The sequence below is a fragment of the Daucus carota genome, chromosome 6 (genome assembly GCF_001625215.2).
Source record: "Daucus carota subsp. sativus chromosome 6, DH1 v3.0, whole genome shotgun sequence".
Taxonomy (NCBI): domain Eukaryota; kingdom Viridiplantae; phylum Streptophyta; class Magnoliopsida; order Apiales; family Apiaceae; genus Daucus; species Daucus carota.
Genome location: NC_030386.2, coordinates 22,606,278 through 22,633,202, shown reverse-complemented (window position 1 = coordinate 22,633,202; position 26,925 = coordinate 22,606,278). Strand labels below are relative to the sequence as shown.

At 33.6% G+C, this 26,925-nt stretch overlaps 3 protein-coding genes across 14 annotated transcripts; 2 read left to right on the top strand and 1 right to left on the bottom strand.

Annotated features, from left to right (window-relative positions):
* Window positions 1-1,728: 1,728 nt before the first annotated feature.
* On the top strand, window positions 1,729-3,941 carry LOC108224898 (transcription factor bHLH18). The gene is made up of 5 exons (XM_017399659.2): window positions 1,729-1,866; window positions 1,960-2,027; window positions 2,347-2,868; window positions 2,955-3,302; window positions 3,445-3,941. Exons 2-5 carry the CDS (start codon window positions 1,992-1,994, stop codon window positions 3,520-3,522), a joined length of 984 nt encoding a protein of 327 aa, XP_017255148.1. The 5' UTR covers window positions 1,729-1,866; window positions 1,960-1,991; the 3' UTR covers window positions 3,523-3,941.
* A 1,588-nt stretch (window positions 3,942-5,529) lies between these two features.
* Window positions 5,530-8,471, top strand: LOC108225497 (calcium-transporting ATPase 10, plasma membrane-type). 11 transcript variants are annotated; one of them, XM_017400380.2, is made up of 5 exons: window positions 5,530-5,789; window positions 6,403-6,510; window positions 6,687-6,854; window positions 7,084-7,143; window positions 8,049-8,471. In XM_017400380.2, the coding sequence occupies exons 3-5, from the start codon at window positions 6,714-6,716 to the stop codon at window positions 8,226-8,228; spliced, it is 381 nt and encodes a 126-aa protein (XP_017255869.1). In that variant the 5' UTR covers window positions 5,530-5,789; window positions 6,403-6,510; window positions 6,687-6,713; the 3' UTR covers window positions 8,229-8,471. The 11 variants fall into 11 exon arrangements, 6 of the variants coding, with proteins under 6 accessions (XP_017255869.1, XP_017255871.1, XP_063935108.1 ...); XM_017400379.2 differs by having other exon boundaries at window positions 5,533-5,789; window positions 6,355-6,510; XM_017400382.2 differs by lacking the exon at window positions 6,403-6,510.
* A 432-nt stretch (window positions 8,472-8,903) lies between these two features.
* Window positions 8,904-13,010, bottom strand: LOC108226735 (receptor-like cytoplasmic kinase 176). Of its 2 annotated transcripts, XR_001807708.2 has the most exons (10): window positions 12,878-13,010; window positions 12,702-12,807; window positions 12,433-12,631; window positions 12,194-12,292; window positions 11,306-11,643; window positions 10,429-10,544; window positions 10,188-10,332; window positions 9,852-10,045; window positions 9,571-9,729; window positions 8,904-9,337 (listed from the first exon to the last, which is right to left on the bottom strand). XR_001807708.2 is itself a non-coding variant. In XM_064079239.1 (9 exons), the coding sequence occupies exons 5-7, from the start codon at window positions 11,403-11,405 to the stop codon at window positions 10,003-10,005; spliced, it is 288 nt and encodes a 95-aa protein (XP_063935309.1). In that variant the 5' UTR covers window positions 11,406-11,643; window positions 12,194-12,292; window positions 12,433-12,631; window positions 12,702-12,807; window positions 12,878-13,010; the 3' UTR covers window positions 8,904-9,337; window positions 9,571-9,729; window positions 9,852-10,002. The 2 variants fall into 2 exon arrangements, 1 of the variants encoding a protein (XP_063935309.1); XM_064079239.1 differs by lacking the exon at window positions 10,429-10,544.
* Between the last annotated feature and the right edge of the window lie 13,915 nt (window positions 13,011-26,925).

Here is a 26,925-nt window from a genome sequence, read left to right as displayed (position 1 = left end):
GAGAGAACCCTACGGTTTCGTTAAACTTTGTCTGAGAATTGTTGGAATTTCATAGCACCTTTTATCATATACAAAAATATATTAAATTCTGAGAAAAAGATAATAATAATTTATTTTTTGTGACTCAAAATAATAATATAATATTTTCAGAATATAACGGTCAGTATAACCAACTCCACTGACGTACATCATCCTATAAATTAAGCAAATTTTACATGATTTCCATTTTATATGTTTTTTGCTAAAAAAGAAATTGTATAAGTAACAAAATATGAGATAATCTGATTATTTAAATTAGTATGAATATAGAGACCAATGAGATAACTATTTTATATTATTTGAGGTAGTGTTGAAGATGTCGAATTTGAATAATAGAAAAATAAATTTAAGTTAGGATTTTGGGTTAATGAGATTAAACTTTGTGGAATATTAGTCACTTGCTACATTTTTTTTTTCTTTTGAAAGACACTTGCTGCATGTTATTGTTAGTACCTGCCATAAAAAATGAAAAGAAATACCGAGTAATATTTAGGGATTAGGTAGTACCTGTCCTAATGAAATGTTTAACGTCAGAGATGATGTGGATTCATGTTAAAACTGAGAAGTTTTTTTATACGCAGTCACATTTGTAATGTGCATGAGATCACTCTCATTCGTATATTTAAATTTATTTATTTACATTAATATAAGTGAGAAACGTACAAATGTCTGAATCCACTATAAATAACCCATCATACCAAAAAAAAAAAAAATAACACTGGACAATTAATTCACTTTCCAATCCTCAAAGTAAGCTAAAATTTCAAGTAAGCTGAGATGTTTAACACTTAAACTGAAAGATTAAAAACAAATATTAAAAAGATAAATATTGCTATAACAGGTTGCTGAGAACATGTTACAGTCACCCCAACCCCCAAATCTATAAAAAAGAAGATCAAATCCACTTTCTTAAGTAACTCCTTTTTTTAATATTAAAAATTAATATCAAAATTAATAAAAAAACAACAAAAAAACATTATTGTTGGATTCACAAGTCTCATCATCAGACATTCATATCAGCTGATGTAACTTGTCTGCTTGAATCAACTAAAAATACCATTATCAACAACTCCTAACCCAAATGATTAAGTGACAAACAATTAATTAAACTTTTTTATATTAATTAGGTTAATTATACTCGAGCAATGCTAGAGATCCCAAATTTTTTCCCCAAAATTTGTTACCAAATGACGTGGATAACAAGTGGCGAAATTTGATTGGATGATTGATGAATCTGCAGGGGGGCCTCATTATTATGGGAATGAATGCAACCAATGAAATTTCGCCACATCATTTGGGAAAAAATTTTGGGATAAATATTTGGGGTCCCTAGCATTTTTCATTATACTCAAGCACCCCCACTGGCTCCCAATTTAATAGCCTATCATATTGCCGCTAAATATGCAGGAAAAATTTATTGATGGCGACATTATATTTTTTGACAATTTAACAAAAAGGACAGGCTGGGACTTTTGGTTAGGGAGTTTTCATTGGAAGTCTTGAATTTCAACGGGTAGACAAAGTCTAAAAAGTTTGTGATTTGTGATTAGGCAGCAAAATAATTATTTAAATGTAACTTTTTATTTTGATTATTCTGAGGCTGCCTACTTTGATTTTTTGACAGATTTTATGTTCAGATTTGTGGGAGATTTATTATTGATTCGAATAGTTTAGTATTTTATGGCCAGTTCACATACCCGTGTACAGAGAGATGGATGGACTAGCATGTGGTGTTATAAGTAGACTATATTCTATAAAGGTTAAGGACAAGTCTTCTAAATTTGTAGGGATCTCTCTTCATTTTGCTCGTACCAAATTAAAACCAAGGTTAGTTCTGAACTCTCTTACAAAGTTTGTCAAATTTTGGTCTGCAAAGCTGAGAGCACTGGATCATAATATTGTTTCTTTGTGTATCTTCAGGTAATCAATCAGGGACACTTGGGGGTCAAGTTATGGAAGTCTCACAAATCACTGGTCTTACTGAATTGGTAAGTTTACTACTCTATGGATGCTCGGTTCGGCTCGGTTCGATTCCCAGTACGGTTTAATGTGTTATATTTCGTTTGATTCGGTATTCGGGTTTTTACTGTATAAAATATCTCAAGATGGTTAAAATGTAGGATTCAAAGTTGATAGTTTTTTTTTTGTTTGCTTTAGAATTTTGGGGTGATCATCTTTAGTTTTATGTTGTCGAAAAAATGTAGAAAGGGGATGAGCTATTGAGCTATAAAAGATGTTATAGGATCATAATGCAGAGGTTAGCACTGGTAGTAGTTGGTGTATCTGACAGAAGATTTATGCTTGTAGGGAATGGATGATTCTTTCTTTAATAATCAATGGCCGATGAGTTCTTATGATGAGCTTAGCGCGCTGTCGCTAGCAGCTGCATTTGGGGAGAATTTGCACAGCAATTTTGCGCAACCTATGTATGACATGAGACCATCATCTGAAACGTCTTTCACAATCAGCGAGAGGCCTATGAAACAACTGAAAACCAACAGTTGGAGTTCTGAAACAAATGATCATATACCAAACATGCAACAATTTAGTTATGCTAATTACAATAATCAAATTGGCATTGTGAAACCGAAAGAAGAGGCTTTGTCTTCTAGAAGTACCACGACTACTTTAGGTACTGATGTGATCACCTCCCAGGGTTCATTTGAGAACCAGAATTATGTGCTGAAATCCTCTCAAGGTGCTAAACGGATTAGCACAAATGCACGGCTGTCTCAGGCTCAGGATCACATCATGGCTGAGAGGAAGAGGCGAGAAAAGCTTAGTCAGAGGTTCATTGCTCTCTCTGCTCTAGTCCCTGGCTTGAAGAAGGTACTAGTTTGTATTGTAATATATTCAATTCTTTTTGTTGGTGAATTTCGCTACAAGATACTGATATTGTTCGTGCCCTGCAACAGATGGACAAGGCTTCTGTTCTAGGAGATGCTATCAAGTACTTGAAACAACTTCAGGAAAGAGTGAAGGCCCTTGAGGAGCAGACTCGGAGAAAGTCCACAGAATCAGTTGCTTTTGCCAACAATTCATCCTCAGATAATCACGCAGCTGGCATTCCTGCTGAAGAGCCACTGCCAGAAATTGAAGTAAGAATCTCAGACAGAGATATTCTAATAAGAATTCACTGTGAGAAACGGAAAGGAGTCATTGAAAAAACCCTTGCTGAAATAGAGAAGTTCCAACTCTCGATCATCAATAGCACTGCCATGACTTTTGGAGCATCCACTCTTGACATAACCATTATTGCTCAGGTAACTTCACAAATGTGAAAGTGCAGTGCATATTTATAATTGAACTCATGAAATCATGTCTTATAAAGTTTTCTTTTCCGCGAAACTTCAGTTCATAATTTACAGAAGAACTCATGAAATCATGTCTTGTAAAATTTTGCAGATGGATGCAAAGTTCACAATGACAGCAAAAGATCTTGTAAAGGATTTACTCGTAGCTCTTAAGAAGATAATGTCCTAGTATCCAAAATGCCAGTTATTTATCGTCCGATTCCCTGAATAATTGTTTTTACATGTTCCTGATGATCAAGGCCTATACTTCTCCACCATTTCAGACCATCTGCATAAAGCTTGACACATATTTTCCATAAGGTTCCTTTTTAAGGAGGGTTTTTTCATACGACTTTTTTCGCAGTTATCTAGTTAACTGTGTTAATTACCCTCCTTTTGTAAAGTAATGACCTCATGGCTTCACTTAGCTTTTTTTAATCAGAGGATTAATGGTTTTTTTGAGTGGATGGAGAGGAAGGTTTTGGTCCCAGTGAAAGTGTTGGATCAATGTTTTAGAGTCCTTGGGTCTCTTTCTCTGTGTAATCTTCATTTCATGTCCTTTGTAACACTTTAATTTACAGTATTAATGCAGTAACTTTTTCTTTTACATATCTGCCGTGTTTTTCTTTTCAGTTTCCAGAGGCATGAAATGCAGCGTCCCATTTTATATCTGGCAAATTATGTTAGGTGGTCACAAAGCAGCTCAACTGCATAAATCGTTTTCATTGCATCATAAACCATGATTTTTAATTTTCATGGTGCGGTTATGGGTTGAGATTTCACAAACTGTACGAGACGGTGCGTGTTGCAATTTAACATATTACTAGTACGAGTCAAACTGCACAACCCAACAGCCTAATGTAATAATATATATAAATAGGGTTGGGTTGCACATAGAACCAATTAAAATTAGAACTTTAGAACCTTAGTATTAACCATTAAATGATCTCTCATTAAATGATCTCTTATGTATTATACATCTATACTCTAACTTTATTGTACGGTATGTTATTTATTAGAATAAATTAAAATTAGAGTACACATATTTAAGAAGGCACAATAAATGATATTTTAAAACAAATTTGAATACTTTCTGTAAATAATGTATTACAAATATTTAGAATTATCTACATTCTTAATATATACCGATGTAGTATATTTCCTCTAATATATACTAATGGATAATACAATTTAAATTTAAATTTTTGTATACATGTTTTGAAACAAAATGTCTCTACGAGATATTGTGAACAATTTTTTAAGACATTAAAAAAATAAAAATAGTAAAATATAATAAACTTATGCAGCACATTATATATTGTCTTAATTGTTAATTAAAATACTACAACAGTATAAAAGACTACTGCAGTATATTGTTTATTATTCTTCAGTGGGCCTAAAAAAATTAAAAATATTGTTACAGTACATTATATATTATACATGATTTTATTAGGGTATTGTACTGATACCGCTACAGAACTTTTATATTTTATAATAATTTTCATATAAAATATTGGTTAATAAAAAAAATTGTTAGTTAAGAAAAATATTGTTGCAGTACGTGTATATTATACATGATTTTATTAGACTATTGTATTGATACTGCTACAGAAATTTTATATTTTATAAAAGTGTTCGTACAAATTATTAGTATAATGAAAGATACAATTAAAATTGTTTATTAAAAAGAATATTGTTGCAGTACGTGTATATTATACATGATTTAATTAGACTGTTGTATTAATACTGCTGCAGGACTTTTATATTTTATAAGAATGTTCGTACAAAATATTAATATAGTGAAAAATACAATTGAAATTATTAATTATGAAAGACAATTAAAGATTTTATTTATATGAATAGAATGAAATACAACCTGTGCATTCACTACTGTCATCATTAATATGATTGATATGCAACTCATTATTACTATATTTAAATACTTGTTACATCAGGACCGTCCATTCTATTCTAATCTAATGAATATAAATAAGGTTTAAGTTCTAACTTTAATATAGGTTCTAATTTGAACCTACCCATATATATATATATATATATATATATGGCTTTGTTCCATGGAGAACCATCTTATATGGAGTCCCATTGGAGAACCCCCTTAATTAATCTCAACTGTTAGATCTAAATAACATCCTATGGCTAATATTAAACCAAAATAAAATAGAAGTTAAAATTTTATTGGAAAATAATTTGACATTGTGTGTATAGGTCATAGATACGTACAGAATCTCTCTCGCTAATCTCTCTTACTGAACCTCTCTCTCACCGATATCTCTAGCCAATCTCTCTTGCCGGACCTCTCCCTCCTGTTAATCTCTGCGGTGCGTTCGGTTTCTCATCATTCAATTATAATCGCAAACACAGGATGGCGTCTTCCTCCAGTCAACTCAGTGTTTGTCCAATCAAGTTCATCTCTGTGGTTTTTTCAGTCGTTGTCAGGTTCGATTTAGCGAACGTTCATCAATTTGAAAGTTTGATTAACAGATATTCTTTTTTAGAATACGTATTTTATTTGATTCTGTTATAGAATCAAAACATTCAATATGCATTAATCGTTTTTTCATTTGTTAATATCCTGTTTTAGGCTGTACAACTTATGGTTCTAATGTAGAATAAAAACAGGGCTGCAAATGTGAGAGCCTACTTTTTATGTTTGGACACTTGATAGATTTCGTACCTAGAAATTATAATTTAATTGCATTATGATTACACTGTTTTTAGTTTCGATTCTATTGTTGAATGAATATAAATGTTGATTTTAGTTAAGATCGTGTTTGTATTTAGTGATTCTGTTATAGAATCATATAATTGTGCTTGAATGCTTACGATATGTTATTTTGATTCTATGGTATATTCATATTTGTGCTATTTGTAGTTAAAGTAAAATACTACACTATTAGTGGCTTCTGTATAAAACTATTAGGGTGAAAAAAATTCTTTTACATATGGTTTGAGCGCTAACTGGGATTGATGGCGCTAATACATACAACAATGTCATGTACAGGTCTAAGGCGCAAACTAATCTAGTTAGTTCTATTCTATATCATAGCAGAGAGACTCAAAAGTTCATATACATTGGAAAGGAGCAGCAGAAATGGTTCTAGGATCCTGCAAAAGATATCTTAAGTCAGATCGTTCCTTGCAACTAATTGACAATGAAGTAATTACTCATCCCATGTTTTAATGGTTTAAATTAAAAAATTTGCAATTTAAGGTGATAGAATTAAGAAATTTCTTCCGGTGTCTTATATTTACTTAAAAGCTAAGTAGAACTGGATTTTAATTAATAGAAGTCGCTAGATTTTGAATCGCGATATCCATAATTTACTATTGCAGTGATTTTTAAAAAATGTTGTTGAAGATATGGCTGCAAAAAGCCTGCGATGTGTTGTCATTGCATATAAGAAGTGCGAAATGGACAAAGTTCTGAAAGATGAAAAGCATATGGCAGAATGGGTTTTACCCGAAGATGACCTTGTATGGAATGCTTATGTTGGTATAAAGGTACTTTCTGAGCTGATACTAGGGTTGTTTTCTGTTCTATCTCCATTATTTGGGGGCATTAAGTGCAAGCTCCTTTTTAATATATATACATAGTTTACTCTTGTTAGATACATTTTATTGCATGACTTTTGCCAACTCTAAGAATGTCACTCCAAATGCACTTCAGCAAACGTTATTACGTAACCTTCAGTATCTTGATCTTCTCCTAAATTTTCTGATACATGAACAGGATCCGTGCCGCCTAGGTGTTAAAGATGAAGTCAAACTATGCAGTGATGCCAGTGTGAAGGTAAACATAATATACTATACCATATTAAGCCTATGAGTTCAGCCAGGATGTTTATGTCCTGATGAGTTCAGTGCGATGCTGTTACTGCCTCACTTCTGCAATTAGTCTGACCTCTAAGGTTGTAGTTTGTTTTTCTTATTAGCAACAGTGACACATGAAAGCTAGACTACTAAGCAATAGAGTAGCTCCTATTTTCACCCCCTGAGCTATATAGGTTGCAGGTAGAACTAAAATCAGGTGCAAAGTGTAGAGCATGCTGCAGATATGTTATTGTCTTGAAGATTGTTAAGCACGTGAAACCTCTTACAGAAACAATATTCGAGACTCTTGGTAATGAACTTCATTTTTGGGGCGGTATCCTTTCTTTCTCTTCAGTCTGCTAATTTCGTAAGGACTGTCCTTTTAAATGCTTCATGTTTCATCTAGCAGTTTTGTTCTATTTTCCAGATCATTATTATTTTGTCATGCTCCATCTGCATTATTAATAATAAATCAGTATCGTTGATTATATTTTAATTGATAGCTCTGTATTCTAAGTTTTATTAATTATGGATGAGTCAAGTGTGATGATATTTGGTGTGACTTGTCAAGACGCTTCTTGTTAAGGTCATTGCTTCGCCGTTTCATGTAAGCACGTTTTTTATCTGATTTAGGAGTGTTTAATCAGAGTGTGATTCAGACGCTGCCAGAGCAGCCATTGGTTGAGATTCAACATGAGAAGGAAGAGGAGAGAGTCATGGTTTTGGAGGGGTGGAGTTTTTGCTATTCTTGTTCTAGAATAAAATCAGTTTGTTTTGATTTTTAGTGTTTAGCTGTATTGTTGTTGTGGTTCTACTATGGAATCTTTTTTTTTTTTTGTAAATAATGTAGTTTGAAATTATTCCTTGAATTTGATTCTCTTGCAGAACCAAGACAGTGAATTTAATTTAGCAGTGTTTAATCAGAATGTGACTCAGACGCTGCCAGAGCAGCCATTGGTTGAGATTCAACATGAGAAGGAAGAAGAGGAAAGAGTCATGGTTGAGGAGGGGAGGAGTTTCTGCTATTCTTGTTCTAGAATAAAATCAGTTTGTTTTGATTTTTAGTTTTTAGCTGTATTGTTGTTGTGGTTCTACTGTGGAATCTTTTTTTTTTTTTTTTTTTGTAAATAATGGAGTTTGAAATTATTCCTTCAATTTTGATTCTCTTGCAGAACCAAGACAGTGAATTTATTTATTAAATTTTTAATTTTTGCATAGTTCTGTATCGTAGATTTGGTTCTACGTGAGAATCTTTTGTAATAAAATTTTAATTGAAATCAGTATGTATTTATTAAATTATTTCTTGAATTTAGATTCTGTTGTAGAATCAAGGTAGTGAATTTATTAAAATTTAATTTTTTTTCCATAGTTCTGTATTGTAGGTTTGGTTCTACAATAGAATCTTTTTTAACAAGTCCTAATTAAACATAATATCAGCTACTGACGATAACTACCACTTACTAACGATGATGGCATCCATGAATAAATTAAATTAACCATCGTCAATATTTAGGATTTATATTTAGGTTTTAGAATGATTAATTTAGGGTTCGGAAATGCATGTCCATAAACATAATATCAGCTACTGACGATAACTACCACTTACTAACGATGATGGCATCCATGAAAAATCCTGACAGAGGAATGAAATACTGATGCTATGCTTTTGCAGATCTTTTTGGCAAAGATCTTCAGCAATCCTTAACAGGACCAAGAGCTTTCAGAATCCCGCCAACAATATATGGTGTTTTAAAACGCTTCTTATTACAAAATCACAATTCTATAAAATTTGGTTATATTACATAATCAAAAAGTTAAAACACCTCTAACTATATATAAGGTCAACTTTGACCTATACTTTTTTTTAACTTCTGATGAGCTATTTAACTGCAGAGCTCCTGATGGACTCATCGATATATTACCAAACTCTGATAGCTAGATTGTTGTATAGTGAATATCCGCTTCTCTCTCTCTATACACTGTTAATGACTTGTCGGAGATGGTCATATTTAGCTTGCAGGTGGGATCACTCACACTCACAGACTCATGATTTAGCTTTGGCCCCAGCTCCTCTCTGACTGAAAATCCAAATGGAGTCCACCTAGTACTTCTTCAACCGCCTCTTTCTAGCAAATCCATGACAATAGAATTGACCGGAACTCTTGAACTGACGTCTGTATTTAAAAAAAAACAAATTGTATATGTTGTTATACTTGAGTCAGACTAAAAAAGTGAAGCCAAAGATGAAAGCTCTAAAATTATTTGTTCGCTAATCCTGTGGTTTGATCCCTCAAACACTTGCCATGCAAGCATAACACAAAAATGAGATTACAGATCACCAACTCACTGATCTCCAAATGCTTTATACATAAGATGCGTAAAGATTATAATCAATCCAAGAACAAACCTTATCATTTTCAATCACAATAACAAAGACAGGCCCGTCAGCCACACAGCACGGTTTTAAGCTTCGAGGGCAATCCTCAAAGTGAGTAGGCAAAGTGCATGGTGGCTTCAACAAGTCACTATAGGATAAACATGTGTTCCTTCTTGGTAATAGCCTTTCCTGCAACATTTTACAGTCTTATTTGATTCCACACAAATTACAGTCAATATTTAATACTTTTTTTTATTTAGTGACTGAGTTTATGACACCACATCTTAATACAGGTGTAGGTGTAGATTTACCCTTCGGATGTTTTTGGATGCGTCCAACAGTGCCCAGTGTTGAAAATGAGAATATCTGCATTTTTATATTTGTCAGCTAACATCCACATCTTGTCAAGCCAAAGTGTTGCATGCGTCGATCCATTTTGTTCTTGCACTTTCCCTTCTTGAACTAAAAACGGAGATACAAAAAACTCCACAGAGCAATCATAGTCCTGATAATAAAAAAGACAATTAAGATACTTTAGGGAAAAAAATAGTCATTAGCTCGGCTAAAATACGGATATAGTGGGACCTAGTGCTACCATGTACAATAAATTATATCAACAAGAAATGCCAATCTACCAAAGAACTGACCTCGTATCAAACAGTATGTTGGAGGCCTTAAAGTCTCTGTAAATGATTTTCTTTTCTGAACAATGCAAGAATTCAAGTCCCCATGCAGCTCCAGTGGCTATTTTTAGCCGTTTGTCCCATGACAGTGGTTCTATAGCAGAACTCCCTGAACAACAAAATCCATCATTAGAACACTTCATCACCAAAGACTCGGTGAAAATTTTTATTCTTGCTTTTTATTAAATTCACTTCAAGTTCATACTTCTAAAAAGATGGTTTTCCAAGCTTCCCTTCTGCATAAACTCATATACGAGTACAAGGTCTTATCCTCCCCACAGTATCCCAATAGCTTGACCAAGTTGGGATGAGAAAGACTTCCTAAAAAAATTACTTCTCGGTTATAAGCAAAAAAAAATTATTTTCAGAATTTCTTAAGTCTCTAAATCTGAAGGGCAGGTGCTATTAACATAATGAAAGATCAATAATGGAGTCACCCATAGCCATATACAATAATATATGCTTGCGATCATATCATTAAACTACATATTTACATAGAGATTATATGATCGCTTTTTATGTTACTTGGGATCTACTAGATAGAAACAATACTACCAAAAGCCCTGGACTCTGTGATAGGGATGTGGCAAAGCAAAATGTAATGGGTACTAACAAGAAAAGAGTCGAGGAAAAATATGAGGAAAGAAAAAACAAACTCAGTGCACTTTGGTCTGATACAGAGCCTTAATCAAAAGTTCAACCTATTTCTGTATCCAGCATAAGCCCAAACAAGAGAAAGTATCATCTATCTTTTTGTGTACATTTCTTTATGATTGATCCAAACCTTGGACCCTTTTAGCTGTGTTTCATGTTTCTGAAATAACTGCACATGTAGTTTGAACATTTGCAACAGTCCTAGTATACGCGTAGTTATTAGTTGTAAAATCACTCTCATGCAACATTGAATTAGCCATAATGGTTCACTTATTGCAGTCATTGCTGTCTATAGCGGACAAGGCTAAACCGCCCTTTTGATGGAAATTGTATTGTCCATATAAGTCCTATACACAACGGTTATTGCAAGATTTCAGAAATTTCTCATGGCAAGCATACAGTTACTCTAATTAGTTATTAAATGTTACCTGCCATTCTTGAAATCCCTGCACCGCTTTCATGGTTCAATTTCTTGACAGCAACCATCATCCCTGTGCCAACCTTACAGGGTTTTAAGAGTGTTCTCATCCACCCAACCCTTATAAACTGTCCTGAAACCTCCCACACCTAACACTGTATCTGATTTAGAAGTTTTAGTGGCACTCTTCATATCCGTGAAGCTATAAACCTTGAGATTTGGAGTCGCCAATATCTCTCCCATAGGAGTCGGAGTCCCAGTGCTAGTGCCACAATTTGCCACCGCAGAAAACTGGCTTTGACTTTTCTGGCCTCCACTGCTGGTGACCATTTGTGTTACTTAATGTCCCTAAAAGTAATACCAATAAATGCCTTAGTTGGATATTTAACTGCTCTGTCTCGAATATGAATAAATCTAATATGAGATTTTGGTTCTATTATAGGACCTTAAATCCATACAAATAAATAGTCCTTTAATTAAGTAAAACATATATGCTTCTACTCTAGCATCACAAATTTTATAATTGGTTCTATTAAACAACCAAATATAAAATTTATAATGTTGACATGCTGTTAGGAGCTTCATGTTTAACACAAACCTCAAATATAATGTTACATGCTCTGTTCAATAAATATAACAGATTACAATTATTCTATAACATTGAAGTAAAATGATATATATTACTTATTAATTTAATTTTCAAATGATATATATTTGATGCCTTCATCTGTTCTTTCTTTCCCAATTTATCTCCCACTAACCATATCTACAAATTCAAAACAGCAAAAGCATAAAACTCCATCACTACAGGTCATTGTAAAGAACGACTCTTATATTTCTTTAAAACAATTAAAGAGTTTATTTTTGGTATTAACTATTATGCACAGTGTAAAATTACCTGTTGAGAAGAACTATCTGAAAGGACCAAACTGTTTCGAGTCTCAGAATCACATGTTTCTGTAAGCCTTCTATAACCATATTCACAGGAAATAAATACCTGGAGGGATGCACTTTCAAATAGAGTTAGAATATAAAGAAATTAATCATTGCCTCAACAGCTCTAGCAAATAATTTTTAATAATCAAAAATATTAGCTAGTCTTAGTACGTCCCTTCATACTATAACAATGTCACTTACCTGGACACCTCTGTGACACAAAGCAATGGCAATGGAATTGAAGACCATGGATAAGTTGCCTTTAATGGTGACTTGGGTTGTTCCTTTTGGAATGCTATTAGAACAACAGCAACTGCTAGGCTACTCCCATCAACTAACTTCACTTTTAGCTGAGGATTCCTTCGTATAAAAAGCTCTCATTGCTGCTCATCTCCTCTCCCTACAAAGTATTTGCATTGATTTATTATTGCTGAAATCAATCAATTGACAAAGCAGTGAATAGAACTCACCTGATTAAGAAGGCCTAAAGTTAACACCATAATTCCTTTTCTCAGCTTTAACTATCGCCTCTTCAATCAAACAATTGATACTCTCTCTTTGCTTGACTGTAGTGTACTGCATAAGTATATCAGAACATTAGAGATTAACACGTACATGGGCATGTGACAGTAATTATTGTTTGTACCTTTCAGGTAGTGATTCATGGTTTAGTACTATTGCTGCATCGACTGCTGATGTGGACAGAGTTGGATGGTGGGAAGTTAATGTTAGTAACATTAAGAAAGAGCTCAGTGGCTTCCCTCTGCTTGACCTGTAATAGTAGAGGCAAAGCTCACCATTAAGGCCAAAGTTACAAATTTTTTTTAAAAACTGATTACATAAATGTTGTGATCAAGATGTTGTGAGTTCAATAATATGCGAGAAAATAAATGTGTTTTCACTTTTGTTTTTGTTATTTTTCAGATTTAGGCTTCCTTTTTTACTACCAGCAATATTTAGGCCTGTATTCCAATATACTATAATATGAGTTACTATGTAATTCTAACATACAATTTTAGTACTAGTTACACAAATCTAATAAACAGGTCTAGAGTAAATTTTTGTTCTATTATAGAACCTTAAATAGTTCTTCTAAACTGATAACTAATACAATAAATCTAATATGAGATTTTTGGTTCTATTATAGGACCTTAAATCCATACAAACAAATAGTCCTTTAATTAAGTAAAACATATATGCTTCGACTCTAGCATCACAAATTTTATATTTGGTTTAATAAAAGAAATTAAACATTATATTACTAACACATATATGATTCGACTGTAGAATCAAATCTGAACTTGAAAATACTAAAAATATTCTAATAAAGAATCAAATCTAAACAAATTAATAGTTTACATGAATCACTAAATATTCTATCACAGAACCAGAATCCAAGAATTAGTAACAGAGATTGATTGCAAAACCAGATGTATATATAAGATTCTACTATACAGCCACTACCCCAAATTATTTGGTTCTATTACACAACATTATTTTTAAATTCAAAAAAAGTCATGAAATAAACAATATATACAAATGTGATTCTATTCTAGAACCACAATTTTACACAAAAGTTAACAATAAATACATGCTTTTACTCCCAACCAGTATTTCACATGATTTGGTAATTGGTTCTATTATATAACCTTAATTTCATATACAGAAATTTTATTACAGAATCTTAATTTTAAAAAACCTCTTACTACAGAATCACAATTCTACAAGATTTGGTTCTATTACAGAATCATAATTTTTACCTTCAATTTATACACGCAACATCAACTAGTTAATAAAGTCATGATATACATGGTTCTACTGTAGAAGCACAACTTCACAAATTTTGATTCCAACATCAATTTTAAACAAAAATAAGCATTAACTAAATTTAGACAAAAACTAATTTCACAAAACTACATCAATGCTTCTACTCTAGAATCAGAATTTTACAAAATATGGTTTGAACCCTAAACTTTTATACAACACACATAAAAATCAAAATTAATTAGCTTATTTGTATATAGAATCTGAATATGCATGTAGAATCATACCTAACCTAAAAGAAACATACAAACGCTTGTATCTTCTACAATTTCTCATAAAAACAAGTCGAAAGATGATAATTAGTACCTTTTCCCTAACATGTCCTGCTCGATGCTTGCGATAATTCACGAAAACAAGTTCAAATCTGAGAAACTATGCTCACTATAACCTCCATGCTTCGTTCTCTTCCTTCCTCTCACGAGCTCCCACTCGCTCTTTCTCTCGCTCTCTCCGCGTGTAAGTGTTTGCAAGCTGTGTAACTCGCGTTGTTTTTAAACTGTTTTATATATTTGTTTTAACCGTTTTATTTAATTAAATCACAGCCGTTGACTTCAAATTAAGGGTTAGATTAGGGGTCTCCATGGTACTCCATATAAAAGAGGTCTCCATAGAGTGGGACTCTATATATATATATATATATATATATATATATATATATATATATATATATATATATATATATATATATATATATATATATATATATATATATATATATATATATCATTTTCATTATATTATGTATATATTTGTTAAACCTGTCCAAGTAATAGTTAAATATAAGTTTATAAATCTAGCATTATTGTTATTATTAGTTTACAATAATATGTCTATTACTACTCATTATTATTATATTTATATTTTGTTTATAGTTTCCAGTAATTGTTGTAACTCTGAAATGATAAATATCATATATATTTATTATAAACAAATATTTTAAATATCATATATTTGAGTTTTGTTCAAAATTTTAACTAAGAATATTTATTCTTCAACATACGTTTCGAATCATGCCGTATTTTATGATGTGGTTTATGTTATATTTATTATAACTCGTTGAGGTTCGAACATTCAATCAAATCCCATATGCGATGGTCTTTAAGAAAAATCACACCGCATGCGCTGATACGCAACACGAAGTTCACAATTTATAGTGAAAATATGATTGTAACCTTATAATTTTATATGTACCTATTCTCAAACATTTTCGGGATGAGCTAGACGTAGGACAACAGATGATAAATTCTTAACCACGTGTCTAATCATGTTAATTATATGATTTATTAATAAAATTCTAAAGTAATTAATCTCATACTTTAATTCACACTTGCAAAAATTTAGGCAATAATCTCACAAATAATGAGTAAAGATGCTATTCTAAAATGCAGCATATAAGACAAAATTGTGTAGTTTGACGTGAGTTTAACACCTACCGAAGATCGTGATCTTTCCCATTTCTTAAATATGGTTATGTTTATATTTTACATACCTAAGATTAGATCATATTCAACTTTACCGTGTGTGATTATAAAATTAAATAAATTCTATAGTAATATAAAATGAAGTACAGAACAAGGGAATCTACATAATAAGCAACTAAGATCCATCTCTAGCTAGCATTTAAGCATATGGACATTTACTTTTCTTTCCTGGATAAAATGCACGTTTTGGTTTCATACGTGGTCTCGACCAGTGTTCTGACCATACAGTCCATACTTACCGAACAGAAGATCTCGTCAGTGTTGAGAGGCATTCCATCTAAATTTCAAAGTGTTAGATGAACCATGATATTAGAGCAAGGTTTGACGGAGGTCTCAAGTTCGTCTCTCCGTCATCTCCAATATTCTCACAATTTAATAGACATGAAAGCAATTGTCTCAAAGATAGACGTCCGTGATCCACCCTTCAACTCAAAAATGAGATTTCGAGTGAATTAGTAAGATATATTGTGATTATTCGAAGTAGGGCAGTTGGTACATAACAGACCTATATTAAAAATAAACGTTTATATTAGACGTATATTAGTACATGTTCATCAATAAAATTTTTGGAAACGAAGAGTTCTAATAATTTTCTGCTGAATAATGTTATAACATTATTTTTATATATCAAAATTTTAAAAAAATTTCAACAAAAATATATTATTAAAATACGTATATCAGGTTGGACCTTCAAACTAATTATGCACTTTTCTATATGTGTTTTCTCCATGCATCAAATGGGGAAAAAAACGGAATTATATAATGTGAATAACAGGGCCTACAGGCTACAACAACGCACTCCAATGATGAATAGCTTAGCAAACTGCGAGAATGATTAAGCTGTTGGCAACTTTGTCATCTAGAAACTTTAGACTTTTCTCTTTGACGTTAAAATCTTTCGCGTATCTTCTTTTATATAATCCCTGTTTTTTCTATTTTGTCTTTTGCTATTTTGAGTACGTGTCCATGGCAATAGAATAATATCAATATATAGTATTCATAATTCAATTATAGAAACAAGACAGGTGTCCAGTTCACATGTGAATGTAGAATTACCTGTTGCTTCGGCAACTAATTAAATTAATTTTTACTTTTTCCCATTTTTTTGGCCACATAAGCTTCCACGTCCTGAAATTCAATTTGAATCGATTTTCATAATTTTTTGTTACGTATTTTAATCTTATTAAATGAAATTGAGTTTATGGTAGTTGACAGTTAACGGTTGAAGTCGTAATATGAGAGCATCAACTTTAACTACTAAATAAAATTAATCAGGAGATTAAATAGCCTAACAGTGACACTTGAAACTTGTATATTAAAAGTCTATTAGCAAGATGGAGAAAGCTACGAAATTATTAGTATTCATAAAAGATTGTCGGTTACAACTTGGAAGCTTTTTTTGTTTTATAAAATTATAATATTTTCTACAAATCGACTTGGTGTCCCGGCAATAAATAATTTCCGATCATTACATGAGAATGTTATAAGGCCCAAATACTGGGCCTGGCAACGGCTTAAGATGTTATACTGGGCCACCGGCATTTTATGGGATTTTGTATCCTTGAGAATGTCATGGTTCGGGAATGTTCTCATAACGGAATCATTATGGGGGAAATTCCGTTAGAAGTTCCGTTAGGAACAGCTGTATAAATACAAACAGAAAGGGTAGGAGAAGGCATCGTAAATGTTCAATTAGATATTCTGTATCTCCCTCTTGTATTCTTCTCATTCTTCCATCTTTCTGTAATCTTGTAACTGTCTTTACTCTTAATAAACATCTCATTTCCTAACAATTGGTATCAGCAGCCAGTAGATTCTTGGCCATTTCTTGTGCTATGGCTAACAATACTCGATCTCGCTCAGTTGACGACCAATGGAAAGAGCTTGAAAATAAGATTCACGAGGTTTCGATACAGTGTTCCAAGAAAATCGAAGCTAGTCAATCATCGATTGAGGAGAAACTTATTGCTAAGATGGATCAATTGATGAATCTGGTGGCAGGTTGTGAAGCAAGAATTGAGGCCTGCAATATCTCCATGGATGACAAAATCAATGGTAAACTAGCTGGTGTTTTGAAGAATGCTGACTTGGAAAGAGGAGTTGGGCGAAATGGAGAGTTCTTGGTGGATAAAACTCCATTGTTACCATCTCCAGGTTCAGGTGCAGGACGATTTTTCAAGACCAAGAATGATGACAAAGAGAACCAAAACCAAGGGAAAATGTCATTCAACCACCCTAAAGTGGAGCTGACTCATTTCAAGGGAGAGGATCCAAGAAATTGGATTAGAAAGTGCAACAAATTCTTCTGATTTCATCAGGTTAGTGAGCCTCTCAAATGTGAATTAGTAGAAATGTACTTGGATGGCAAGGCTGATAGTTGGTTCCAGAGTTATAAGTTTGTTAAAGGGAATATGTCTTGGGATGAATTCTGTGAAGCTTTGATTAAACGTTTTGATCAAAAGAAAGGGGTAGATGAGCAAGAAGAGTTTAATAAACTTGTTCAAACAGGTTCTGTGATTGAGTATATTGATAAGTTTGAGGAATTGAAAGCTGTGCTGCTCTGCAAGAATGCACACTTGGATGAGTCTTATTTTGTGTCAAGTTTTATTTCTGGGTTGAAACTTGAATTGAAACCAATGGTTAGGATCATGAGGCCAAAGACCTTGGTAGATGCAATTGAAATTGCACAGTTTCAGGAACAGACAGTAGATTTCTTGATCAAGAAAAATGAAACAAAAGGGAGGATTAGTTATGGGTCAGGAGGAAAAGAGGGTCATAAGGCAGATTCGGGCATGGGGGATTCCAAGAAGGGAGACAACAAGAAAGGGAGTAATAGTGCTAGTTTGTTCAAGAAGATATCTCCAGAAGAGTTCCAATATAGAAAGAATAATCACCTCTGCTACAAATGTGGTGATAAGTATGGACAGGGCCATCAATGTAAAAATGAACAATATACTTTTATGTTAATGGATGATAAGGAGGAATTCGAGTTATGTGATGGGGGAGAAGATCTTGACAACAACATGGAGGAGGGAACAATCACAGAGGTTTCATTAAATGCTTTGTCTGACAATATACTCAGGAAAACAATCACATTGGAAGGTCATATTGGGAGGCAACCTTTGTTGATCTTGGTGGACACAGGTAGCACTATGACTTTTATCGATACTAAAGTAGCTGAGAAATGTGGGTTGGTAGCAGAACCAAGAGAAGCAATATCAGTTAAACTAGCTGATGGGAGGATAGTGAAGAGTTCTAGCAGTATTCCAAGAGTAAAATGGCAGGTGCAAGAATACCAGTTTTGTTGTGACATTAGGGTAATGGATATTGGAGGCTGGGATATGATAGCAGGAGTAGATTGGATGGAACAGTACAGTCCATTAATGTTTGATTTCAAGAAGTTGTATTTGAAGTTGAATGCTGATAGTGGAGAGGAGAGCCAGATCAAGTTGCAAGGTACAGTAAAGAAGGCATGTATCAGTTTGGTAAGGGGAAAAGCATTGAAGCAATTCAATAGGGATTTAATGATGAATCAAGTCAGTCAAAAGGTACTGTTATGCAGTGGACAGGAAGACACTGTAATGGAAAGTACATTAGAAGTGAAGAGGTGCAACACAGTCCAGGACAATGAGCTGCAATCAGGTTTGATTACTGCTGTGTTAGATAAATTTCCTGAGATCTTTGTTATTCCTACTGAATTGCCACCTGCTAGATCTATTGATCATGAGATACCTTTAGAAGAGAATGCCAAGCCTTTTAAACTTAAGCCTTATAGGTATCCTCATTCACAGAAAACTGAGATTGAGACTCAAGTGCAAGAGATGTTAAATAGTGGTATTATTAAACCAAGTAATAGCCCTTTTGCTTCTCCTGTGATTTTAGTGAAGAAAAAAGACAATTCATGGAGATTTTGTGTAGACTATAGGCACTTGAATAAGCTGACTGTTAAAGACAAGTTTCCAATACCCAATATTGATGAGCTGTTAGATGAATTGCATGGAGCAAAGGTGTTCTCCAAACTGGATTTGAGGTCTGGATATCACCAAATTCTGGTCAAACCTGTGGACACACCAAAGACAGCTTTTCAAACTCATCATGGGCATTTTGAATTTGTGGTTATGCCTTTTGGGTTAACAAATGCTCCAGCAACTTTTCAGGCTTTGATGAATCAAGTTTTTCAGCCTTATTTGAGGAAGTTTGTTCTAGTTTTTTTTTATGACATACTCATTTACAGTAAGACATTGGAGGATCATGTTGTTCATTTGGAGCAAGTGTTGACAGTTCTCAAAGACAACAAATTGTTAGCAAAAAGATCTAAGTGCACTTTTGCTGCAGATTCTGTGGAATACTTGGGTCATGTGGTGTCTGAGAAGGGAGTCAGTATGGATCCTACCAAAGTGGAGAGCATTGTCAATTGGCCAACTCCTACATCTGTTAAGGAGTTGAGGGGTTTCTTAGGGTTATCAGGCTATTACAGGAGGTTTATTAAGAATTATGGAGTCATTTCTAGGCCATTGACTATTCTGTTAAAAAAAGAAGGGTTCTACTGGAATAGTGAGACAGAGGAAGCTTTCAAAATGTTAAAGAATGCTTTAAGTTCAGGACCAGTGCTCACAGTTCCTGATTTCTCTAAACCTTTCACAGTAGAGACTGATGCTTGTGGAAAGGGAATGGGGGCTGTATTAATGCAACAAGGGCAGCCTATTTCATATCTCAGTAAAGCATTTAACACAAAGAATATGGGTTTTTCAGTTTATGAGAAGGAATTACTTGCTCTTGTGATGGCTGTTACTAAATGGAGACACTACTTAGTGGGGAATCATTTCATCATTAGGACAGACCATCAGGCTTTGAAATATTTACTTGAGCAGCAGCTACACACTAATGTTCAGTACAAGTGGATGTCAAAAATGTTGGGGTTGGATTATGAAATACAGTATAAGAAAGGAGCTGAAAATTTAGCTGCTGATGCTCTATCCAGAGTAAGAGGGGATACTGAGAATGATCAAGTAGTATCTGCAATTACTACAGTGCAACCTGAGTGGTTACAACAGGTGTTGGCAAGTTATGAAGAGGATGAGAATAGTTTGCAGCTGATCAGTAAAGTGCTATTAAAAGATGACTCAGTTGGGGAATTTCAGTATGAGCAAGGCATTTTAAAAAAGGGAAACAAAATATATCTGGGCAGTGCTGGAGGAATTAGACAATCTGTCATAGACTCTTTGCATAGCACATCATTGGGAGGTCATTCTGGGCAGAATGCCTGTTTGCAGAGACTCAAATTGCTGTTTTGGTGGCCAGGAATGAAAGCTCAAGTGGTGGAGACAATAAAAAAATGTGTGGTATGCCAGAAGAATAAAAGTGAACACATATCATATCCAGGACTGCTACAACCTTTATGCATTCCAAACCAGGCATGGCAACACATTTCTATGGATTTTATAGAGCAATTACCAAAATCTGAAGGAATGGATACAATACTGGTAATCATTGATCGATTCTCTAAATATGGCCATTTCATTGCTCTCAGTCATCCATTTACTGCAGTTGATGTAGCTAATGTTTTCCTTGATAACATATTCAAACTGCATGGCCTTCCGAATTCCATAGTATGTGACAGGGACAAGGTGTTCACTAGTTTATTTTGGAATAGTCTGTTTGAGAAGCTAGGAATTGCAATGCATTTTAGTTCTGCATATCATCCTCAGTCGGATGGTCAGACGGAGAGATTAAATCAGTGTTTGGAATCATACTTGAGGTGTTTCACAAGTGATAGACCTCATAGTTGGAAAAGGTGGTTAGCTATGGCGGAATACTGGTATAATACTTCATATCATACCAGTCTGGAAATAACACCTTTTGAGGTATTATATGGCAGCAAACCGGTTCCTTTAAATCTAGGGGAGACACATGACATGATAATACCGGTAGCACAGGACATGCTAGAGCAAAGGAAGGTAGTTTTGCAAGTGGTCAAGGAAAGTTTACAGAAAGCCCAACACAGGATGAAGTTCTTTGCTGATCAACATAGGACTGAGAGGCATTTTTTGGTAGGAGATTGGGTATACTTGAAACTACAACCCTATAGACAACAGACAGTGGCTATCAGAGCCTCTTTGAAGCTGTGTTCCAAGTATTTTGGACCTTTTCAAGTATTGGAGAAGATTGGAACAGTGGCCTACAGACTCAAGTTGCCAAGTCAGTCTCGAGTACATCCTGTTTTTCATGTTTCTCTACTTAAGAAACATGTTGGAACCACTCCGATAGTAGCTGGAAGTCTACCTGAGTTTGATCAGAATGACATCACGCCATTGGTACCTTACAAGGTACTACAGAGGAGGCAAATCAAGAGAGCTGATAAGTTGGTAACTCAATGGTTAATACACTGGAAGGGACTGGAATCATATGAAGCTTCATGGGAGGATGCAGAGTTTGTTCGAAGCCAGTTTCCTGAATTTCAAGCTTGAGGTCAAGCTTGCTCTTATGGAGGGGCAATTGTCATGGTTCGGGAATGTTCTCATAACGGAATCATTATGGGGGGAAATTCCGTTAGGAGTTCCGTTAGGAACAGCTGTATAAATACAAACAGAAAGGGTAGGAGAAGGCATCGTAAATGTTCAATTAGATATTCTGTATCTCCCTCTTGTATTCTTCTCATTCTTCCATCTTTCTGTAATCTTGTAACTGTCTTTACTCTTAATAAACATCTCATTTCCTAACAGAGAAGTCATGTAAACTGGGCACTCAGATGTGGGCTATTTGAACCATCAATTTGATCGGACGAGGCCCACCCGTGACATTCATTTGAACCAAAACTTACTATGGTTGCGGAAAAATAAAGAGAAAAATTAAATAATTCTAATTTTTGTTCATGCGCACATTTTAAAACTACTTGTTGGCCAATTAGAGTTTAGATCTTTATATAGGGATCATTATTATTTAGAAGTTAAATATTAAAATCGATATTTAAAAATTAATTTTTTTAAAAAAAAAACTTCAAACCTTAAGTATTATCAGTGAAATCTAAAACTTAAAAATTAAATCAAAAAAATTTCATTTTTTTGATAAAAAAGTTATACTGAATTAAATTTATTTACGAATTTGTATTTATAGTTGCAAAATATATCCTTCGAACACTTTATAATTAAGCAGTACTACGTGCACAAAATTATGTATAAAAAAATTATATATAATGATGTGACAATTGATATTATGAAATTTAATAATTAGAGTTATCGATGTCAACACAAAATACACATTTCGATTAAAATTAAGGGTTTTTCTCATAAATACTCAAGTTTAAATGATTTTTTGCAAAATTACTTTCATTTTTTAAAACAAATTGCAAAAATACTATACATCAAAATATATTTGCAAAAATACGGTGGTTGCATATGCAACTATATCTGCAACTCTAGCAACCATATATGCAACCACAAATACAACTTTAAAAAAATCTTTTGAAATTACGTTTAGTTGCATAATAAATTGCAAGTGGTTGCAAAAGTCGAAAAACCAGTGCCCTGCGGGGCCAAACATTGCAACCTAAAAAGTAACTAAAACAACAAACTAGAAACCACAAAATCAACTAAAATCTAACAAATCAACCAACAAACCAACCTTACGAAACTCTCCCACACCTCCTCACACCCCGCAACCTGGGCAATCACGACAATCCCCATCTGCCCATCTTTCATAACCCCCTTCTCGCGTTCTTCATCTTGACTCTTGCTACTTTGCTTAAGTCCGGCGACCATCAACACCGACGCATCGCCGTCAAACAACGAAACCGCCATCAACGATCAACCCCGTAAATACATACAATCATCAACCACCAACAATACAATCGTTTAATCGAGTTTGAATCGATTTCTTAAAAATCTAAGACCCGATTCATTTTGCCGATTGAGAGAAAGCGAGGATAGAGAGGCAAAGAAAATGAATGAAGAGAGGCAGCGGGGAGAGAGTGAAGAGAAGGAACGGAGGGAGGGAGCAGAGAGAGAGAGAGAGAGAGTGAAGAGAGGGAACGATGAGAGAGAGGAAAGAGGTGTGAAGAGTGAAGCGGAGAGAAGTACCGTATACTTGCAAACTATAGGCAAGTTTAGAGAAATGAACGTAAATGTGCAAGTTTTTGAGATAAGTAGTATTATTGCAATTAATATGTTAAAAAGTGGTGTTATGTAATAATATATGTAAAGAGATTGTTGAGAGAGATAGACAAGAGAGAAAGGAGAAGATGTGATTGTATATATCATATGTGTTACACACATGTCCTTTATATAAGATTACAAAATCAGTTATAAGTAAACCAAAGGTCTAGTTAGTGAAAAGCTAAAGGTTTGGCTAGTGAAAAGCCAAAGGACATCCACATAAATATATTATTTATAACACTCCCCCTTGGATGTCCGTCAAACGAAATAATGTCTCGTTATAGCCTTCTTGGAAAAACCCTGTGGGATAAAAACCAAGCGAAGGAACAAAAATATCTATTTCATAATGTGCACGTGATGCTGCCTCGTTAAAAACCTTTCCAGGAAAACCCAGTGGGAAAAACCATGGATAAGGAAAAAAGAGTGCAGTGTGCATTTGCTCCCCCTCATGATTATATTAAATAATATCTCTAAGTTGAAGAGCTCCTCTGTTCCAGAACTTCTCAAATATATGTTAAAAGTGCCTTCATTGGGTTGTAGCTATCATAAGCAGTCAGTGGAGCTTTCATATATATATAGTCGGTGGAGTTCTCATCCTTGTCATGCTACACTGTTTCTCCAGCTTTAGCCATCTTAGATTGCCGAAGTCAAAATATTGTGGAAGAAGTTCCTGCAAAAACTCATTTTATACCAAAAGAAAAACTCCAATATAATTTAATCAATTTTGATCCACCGTTAATATTAATTGAAATGAGGACTTTGCTCCTGCAAAATTAACTTAAAAACCTTATGAGATTGATTAGTGGAGATTGAATAAACTCTCAAGATTCACACGCCTTTAGAGCGAGCAATTACTTAGCAATGAATACTAATCAAAAGCGGAAAACCAACTTTTAATAAATTTATAATTATGTCAAAACGTGTATGATAAAACATGTTGTAGTTTACTTAGATACGGTACTTCATTACCGAGAATTTCTTTCAAGTGTTCACAAAAGTTAGTGTACTATCGTGTATTTATAATCCTTGTGGGATTCACATATGACAATATATCATTCATCCAAAGAGAAATTCTTCTTCCAATATATACACCAAGAAACATTTTATCACATAATATAACATATAGTATTTTAATCAGGTGCAACTCAATTCAATGTTAACTAGAAACACATTCTAGTTTCCATCTGCTCTGGCCAGAGACTTTATGAGTTGTCACCTATAATTTGATATATAATGATAACATGTATTTGTCAAAATAATTTTGTGTTGGACTGCTGGTCCGAATCCCTCTTCCATTTGAGAGGGTGTAGTTCTCGAGAGTTTGTTATACTGCTTCTGGCAGTTAAGATCCTTCTAGGATGATTATTGTCAAGTGGGTCGTATAAAACTTAAATCGAACCTTCACATATTGCGGGACTATTTCGCAATCAAATAATCATTTCCACCACAAATACTATTACTCTTCATGACCAATACAAGGTCATCATACAAATATCTGAGTTTCACATAATAATTTATTTATTTTTTGAAACTTCATTTTGTTTTCACAAAAACCTTTCATATCCCACTGACTTGACACCTTTAGGTGTGTTAACTGCAGTTTCAAATATTTCTCTATTAAGAGATAATGATTCATACGGCGCACTATTTTCACAATTTCGGGTGTGAGAGGACTACTGGTCCAAATAATTTTTCTTTATAATTGCCTCAGTTATATCCTTTATTCTTTGGCCAATTATATCAATATTTTCTAACAGATTTTGCTTCATGATCCTCATTGTTATCAATAACCTCAAGTTCTATAAATATCATCGACGTCGATTCGATTTATGGTTCCACTATATTCTGGACAAGACATAGTATATCGAGATCTCAATAATTTTCATTACTTTTATTTTCTCTAATTTGTCATGTCCATAATCTCTTCCGGAGATCCTTCGATGTCATATCTATAATCTCTTCCGGAGATCCTTCAAAAATTATTGATTTCTCAATCCAGCCATCATCAATTATTGCTCCTTTTCACCTTTTTTGGTATAAGATATATATATGGAACCAACTTGCCTATCACGCTTCAGGCGTTCTTTAGACATAACAATATCTTGAGGTTGTCCTTCTGCGACATTAATATCATAGGAGCATATGTAGCCGGTGTTTGTGTCATAGTCACTATTTTTGGTCATCAAAATGAATTATCTTATGAACTTCTGGTTCATATTCTTTATTTTGAGGATCAAGATGAGGCAATGATAATTCATTCTTATACTTCTATTTTCACCGGCTATTTATTTTCTCCCCCTGATTTTGAGAAAACAACTCATCAAGTCATAACAAATACATATTGATGATTCCAAATGCACTCATATGTAATATATGAATCGATCTTACTAACGTGGTGGAAAATCTATGATGATCAAATAATTTATGTATGATGGGGGGAGATTAATAACAATTGTTTATATGATGCGAATCGATAAATATGTGATACAAAATACTCAACAATTATTATGGACGAGATAACACTCGTTATGAGATTCACCAGCATTATAAGCATATATTCCAAATAACAAAGCTTGCATACTTCAGGATGCAAGTTGATAATAACTTCGTATATTTTTCACATGTCTCACTATTCAATAATGGGATATTTATAACTCATGTCATATTTTCATCTATTCATTCTCAAAGATGAAAAATCACAACTATATCTTTGCTGGTGATCAATTTTGCCTTAAATAATACATGTATCACTGAGAAGAAAAAACTTCTGGTTTACTTCAAAATCTACAGGCTCTTCAACAAAAGTCCATATAAAATATTAATTACTATTCACATCTTTATCATTAAGATGGCTTAGCTAGTCAGGCCAAACTATAACCTTATAAGTAAACTTCTGGTTTACTTCAAAATCAATTTCAGTTATGCTTATTATAAATTAGTGGAGAATCTTTCTCCAAATTACTTTTAGTGCAATGAATTAGACTCAATATTTAAAGGCACTTGATATCTCAATGCGATAATCATATCAAATTTCATTCTTCAATTTTCTTGGGAGAGTATAATTGCATCAATTCTATACATGCTCTTCTGGGGTAAAATTTACTTCAGAGAGTAGATAAATATATATGCCCTTCGAGAGCCTTGTGCATGCTCTTCAGGAGCCTTATATATGCTCTTCCGGAGCTTTATACTTTCTCTTCCCGAGTCTTATATTTAGAAAAATTATAATGAGACATCCT